General features: G+C 36.2%; 1 protein-coding gene across 1 annotated transcript; it reads right to left on the reverse strand.

Annotated features, from left to right (window-relative positions):
- Nucleotides 1-593: 593 nt before the first annotated feature.
- On the reverse strand, nt 594-3,569 carry LOC112006698 (phosphoenolpyruvate carboxylase 4; the record flags this gene model as incomplete). The annotated part of the gene is given in 5 exon segments (XM_065759884.1): nt 594-1,616; nt 2,102-2,308; nt 2,397-2,523; nt 3,220-3,308; nt 3,471-3,569. Coding segments are annotated over 5 exon segments (1,347 nt in total), but the record flags the coding sequence as incomplete, so codon positions are not given.
- Between the last annotated feature and the right edge of the window lie 2,328 nt (nt 3,570-5,897).

The following is a 5,897-nucleotide window of genomic DNA, read 5'->3' on the forward strand; positions in this document are numbered from 1 at the left end:
TCAGTTTCAGCAAAATAAACAGATCCTAAACAGACCTTTAGACCCAACACTACCCAACAATCTTTGATTGTGCACCTATACCTACTACTCCTACACTGTTTCAGGCTTTCCGCATTGCTGTATACATAATAATATCATAATACAAACAAATTTACTTGGAGAAAATGGGCTTTTGCCCCTTTTTTTTTAAATACCTAACGATGTGTTTCTGTTTTGAAACTCGATTTTCTCAAAATCGAGTTATAGGCAATCAAACTTATATATATATATATATATATATTATGGAACTCAAGTTCTACATTAAAACTCGATTTTAAGAAAATTGAGTTTTAAAAGAGGGATATATTACTATTTAGTTTTGAAACATGGACATTGTGCTAGATATTTTAAAAAATAAGGACAAAAGCCCATTTTCTTCAATGTACTTATACAATCATGCCTATATCCCAAATCTGCAGCCACATCTCATTGGTGGTCAGTGGAGTTATTATACTATATTTGCTAATATTAAGGCAAACAAAATCCCATTCACAAAGATGACATCAACAAAATCAAAACAACAATCTAGCATAATCCAGAGTAAACACATTGCAAGAGATAATAACACCTTTCACCAATAAAGTGACCAAATTCAGTGTAAATTAAGCAAAAGCTAATCACAAATACAGATATGATGCCTATTTAATTCTGCCATCAAATAACAGCCTCTTTTAGATATAAACAAAATACAAAAAAGGTGAAAGTGTTTCAGTTGACTAGTTGTATATCCAAGAGCTTGAGAGAGGCCTTGTTTAACCTGTGTTCCTCATCCCTGCTGCAATTCCATTTATAGTGATAAGCAATGCATCTCTTAGTTTATGATTAGCATCATCACATCTCAACCTTTTTAGTATCTCCACCTGCAACATGTTTATGGGATTGAGATAGGGAAGTCTGCTCTCTATCAGCCTCCTCAAGATCCGATTATTCTCAGACAGTTTTTCATGCCCACTAATCACCAGCACGTACTTCCCTGCTGCCAAAAGCTCCCTCCTTAGTTTGGAGCCGAGTTCTTGCCTGCTCTCCAACACAAGGACTTCATCGTAGTGCTTGGCTATAGGAATGTCTGCTTTCCCTAAAACCATCTCTATAAGGTCTATGGTAGATTGGAAGAAAGGCCATTCTTTGTACATTGCTTTTAGGTCATCAGTATGGCCCTTCTCACAAACACCCTGCAGCCCTGCACCAACTCCAAGCCAAGCTGGAAGAACAAATCTGGTTTGGGTCCATGCAAAAACCCATGGTATGGCGCGAAGATGTCCAATACCTGTAGAGCTCTTTCTTCTTGTTGGACGGCTTCCTATATTTAGGAAACCAAGCTCAGCTTGAGGTGTAGCCTCATGGAAATAGGCAAGGAATTCTGGATTTTCATACACTACACTTCGATAATTCTGGCAACTAATTTCTGACATCTCCTCCATCAGATTTCTCCATTTTTCTTCTCGAGGTGGCTGTGGGGGGCGTAGGGTTGCAAGCAGCACAGCTGTTGTGTATATCTCCAGCTGTCTAACAGCTGTCTGTGGCAACCCAAACTTAGCCTGTACCATTTCTCCTTGCTCAGTTGACCGAAGACTACCCTGCAGATCATTCAACAATGCCATTAGATATTATTCTCAAATATAAATCAATAGCTAATAATATAAGCACTCAATTTGTAAAAAAACTGATTACTGAAACTTACTGGAAAAATTCACAAAAACTGAATACCATATCAAACTTGTATATTTTTATTTCAAATACATTCGTGGTAATTAAATAGCAGTTTGTAATAACTTAAAATCCAAAATAACATTTACACAAGTTCCAATTTGGACAATTAAATGATATATAAAACACTTGGAATAAAAAATTAAGTTTGAAATAGAATCCAAAAAAATTAATTAAGCAAACTGGAGTACAGACTTTTGTATTTTGCATCTTTTTTTTATCAATTAAATCATGATTTCATGTTTTTTATTTGTTTGTAAAGATTAAAATTCAAGATATATACTACTACTAATTGGAAAACAAGAATGGAATATTTTGAAGCACCACCAAGATCTAAATTTAATAGATGACTCACCATTACAGAGCCAGGTGGTTGGGATTGAATGGCAAGATATGTTGGGCCACCACCACGACCAATACTCCCTCCACGCCCATGAAACAGAGTAACTTTAATACCATACTCATTGCATGCTGCCACAACATCTTCTTGGGCTTTGTAAAGTTCCCATGCCGCAGTGAAACGCCCAGCATCTTTACCAGAATCGGAGTAACCAACCATAACCTGTCCACAATAACTTCCTGTTCTCCTCAAAGATTCATTGGGAACTTTATTATAACTTAATCGTTATATGCATTTTTGGAATGAATACCTCTTGATGCCCGTTATGATTCTTTATGATGTGTTCACGGTACCAATCGATTGATAATAATTTCCTAATAACCAATCCAGCAGCTCTCAAGTCCTTCACAGTTTCAAATAAAGGAACCACCCGCAGCCTATTCCAGGATGCATACAAATATTTTGAGAATAAATGTGGCTAGTATGAACAGCAATTGTGTTGTGCCAAAGAGATGATACTTGCTTGAATTGACATGCAATTTGATTCAGTGTTGCCATTCGTTTTCAACCACTTATCATAAAATGATCAACTTTCGGGTGTTTAGACACACATCTTTGTTGTGTGTTTATATACATAAATCACCAAGAATGATAAAATGAATGGAAATGACATCATTTCTGTGAAACTCTGATAAATGGTTCTGTTAAATTATTGATTGTCCCAAAAGTTTAAGCTGTTATGAAATAATGAATTTAATCACTTAATCATAAATCTAATACTCCCCCTCACTTGTGGGCCTAAACTTCCCCTTAATAAGTGGGGGCCCAATAAGTGAGAATTTAACATTTTAAATGGGAGGTAGAGTAAAGCCAAGAATCGAACTCAGAATCTCCTACTCTAATACCATGTTAAATTACCAATTGTTCCAAGAGCTTAAGCTGCTAGGAAATGATGAATTTAATCACTTAACCATAAATCTAACAGGTTCCATAATACAAATTAGACTAACTTTCACAATGGAAAGTAAAACAAATGGTAGAATTTTGTTTCATGTGCATCCAAACATTCCAATAAAAATGTGATTAGACAAATTTAATTGGAGTTGAATCAACATTGAGGGGTGCAAACTTACGTTCCACCAGGACAAGGTCTTCCCAATTCCCCACTTACAGCAAGTCTTGCATCTTTCTGCAGCAGCTCAACGGCAAGGACATCACTTGCCTGCCAATTACCAAACATTTTTTATTAATTCTATATTGACTGATATAAAAAAATAAAATAAAATAAATAAATAAATAAAACTGTTGAAGAAGTCTTTTTAGCTTTGGTTTTGACTAACGAGCTTCAATATCTAATTATAAAAGTAGAAGCAGTTAATCATACATTTGAAGCCATAGAAATCACATAGGCCCCAAGTGAATCACTCCCTAGCTCAGCAGCTACACGGAATGTGTCCAGGACTTCTTTAACATCTGGAGCAACCTGGAAAAGACCCAAGTGAGAACAGGTCTACAAATCAACCAAACGCAAATAACAGAAAAGCAACAATTGCTTTGCATTCATCATAAAAACTGCCAAGATCTCAAAAGGTTGCAAAAACTAGAGCAGAGAGCCAATACACAAAGTGCATAATTTATCAATGACAGTAAATTCTCTATTGGTGTGCATTGGGATGAGTTTATTTTCATCAAATTATTTTGTTCACTGTGTAAAGTACAGTTGTACCTTGAAAAACTGTGATGCCTTAAAAAGCTTTACTTCCCTTTTAATATGAAAATAAGCCCAACTAAACAGGTCCCCACCACATTCTCTATTTCTTTGAGGCAGAAAACTCATAATCCAATATCCCACAGTTGAAAATTGGAAAAATTAAAAATTATTCAGGCCAAATTAATTGAACGGATCATGCATAGCTTCAATATTTTATGGCCCTTAACACAGATTATGACCTCTGTCAGTTTTAGTAATACAAGTCTGAAAGTTGTAAACATACTCAGGTTCAGCCTCCAATTTAGATTTTTCACAAACCAGTCCAAAGAAACTAATATTAACTTGTCTTAAAGGTAACTGGTTATAAGTCACTCATATGCCCATCAAAGTACCCTGAATGCAATATTAAGAGCAGAATATTATGACCTGTATCAGTATAAAATAAAATCAATTAATATGAATTGACGATGAAATACAAGATATACATCTAGTCACACCTCCATATTGTAACTCAATGAGTTTTTAGTGAACATGACCAGCAGGGCATATCTACAGTCATGAAGAAACTGCTATATGTGGTCACACATACTAAGGACCAACAGAGATGTAGTGGCATTTTATGAACTAACGACTTCATATAAAATTCAGGATAGGTTCAAGTTAAACTTGATATAACTTCTCAACGTTCCACCATTTTAATACTATTGGTATGCACTAAATCCAAAGGTTGAGAAATACAGGGGTCCACATCAATTTTTTTCAATACCAAATTCTCCTTTTTTTTTTCCCCCCCTCTGTCCCTCTCCACCCTCTGCTCCTTCAGGTCAGATGTTCTTACCACTGCCACAATGAAAACAATGCTCAATTCGCTGCAATGAAAACGATACTCAATTTGTGCTTATTAGCTGCAAAAACAAACTTGTGATATTTATGTAGTTCTAAGCCAAAGGGTACCGAGGGAAATATTAGTTCTACAGGGCCTGCTAAATCCCTTACCAACACATCCCCATTCCTCACTCTTCATTCAAAATAGGTGGTGGTGGTAATGTTGCTCCATTAGGGAGGTCACCAATGCCAATGCCATTTTCACAGTGTGAATTCTGCCTTAATTTCATCTAAGCCTTTGAATGGTGGATGAGGTGATTTTGGGTGATTAGGAGTTGAGGGTATGGTCTTTGGAAGTGACCTTTGGTTTTTGGGTGATTTTGGAGGATTCTTTATAAGGATTAGTTGTGATTACTTTTGTTATAGGCAATGGAAGAACAGATATAGAAGTAAAATTTTCTCAAAGCTTTGGAAATCACCCTTGGGATGGCAACATGTGGGAAGGCCTCCTGCTAAATAAAACCAAATTTGTCTCTCTATGTCAATCTCTTCCAATGTGGATCATTGGGAAGCTTCCATTCGAAATGGTGAATGAGAGAAGGTAACAACAAGCTGTTCTAACACCAAGCGCCATTCCTGGACAACTTCTACAATCATGGATATTTGAGTTTTGATGGGATTGGAAAGCCTTCAGACCAGAACACAGAAAAATGTGTGAGCTGATTTCTTGCTTATCATGGGAGTGAAGATTTTCAAGATGGAAACAGCTTATATTTCTCGATGACTGGACTGCAGGAAGTGGACCAAGGACCATAACTATGTGAATACGAGTCACTTGTTCACTTTTTGCACATTTTTTGTCATTTTCCCAAAACGGAAGAGAATATTATTTTTGAATAGGGTGAGACAGAGAGAAAGGGAGGGTAGAGAGAGATGGAGAGCACAAATATCATTGAATAAAGTTCAAAGGGTGTAATATTTGAGAAGTTACATTAGGAGTAACTTGAACTTGAACCCATCTCATTAAATTCACATAAACCAAGTTCTACAAATGTGGTCACACATGTGGCCAAACTCAATTAGTCTGTTATAGATTCCATAAATGACTCAAAAAAATTTGGGACTAAAGCTTTGTTATTATGGTTGTGTTTATACACCTTTGTCAACTGAAGTCAACACACTTTGATAAATATTAGTTTTGATATCCCATAACTATTCCCTTACTGCTAGCTCATAGGACTTTTTTTTTTTTTTTTGGGGGGGGGGGGGGGGGGG

Source organism: Quercus suber, unplaced genomic scaffold (genome assembly GCF_002906115.3).
Source record: "Quercus suber isolate HL8 unplaced genomic scaffold, Cork oak 2.0 scaffold_345, whole genome shotgun sequence".
Lineage (NCBI taxonomy): Eukaryota > Viridiplantae > Streptophyta > Magnoliopsida > Fagales > Fagaceae > Quercus > Quercus suber.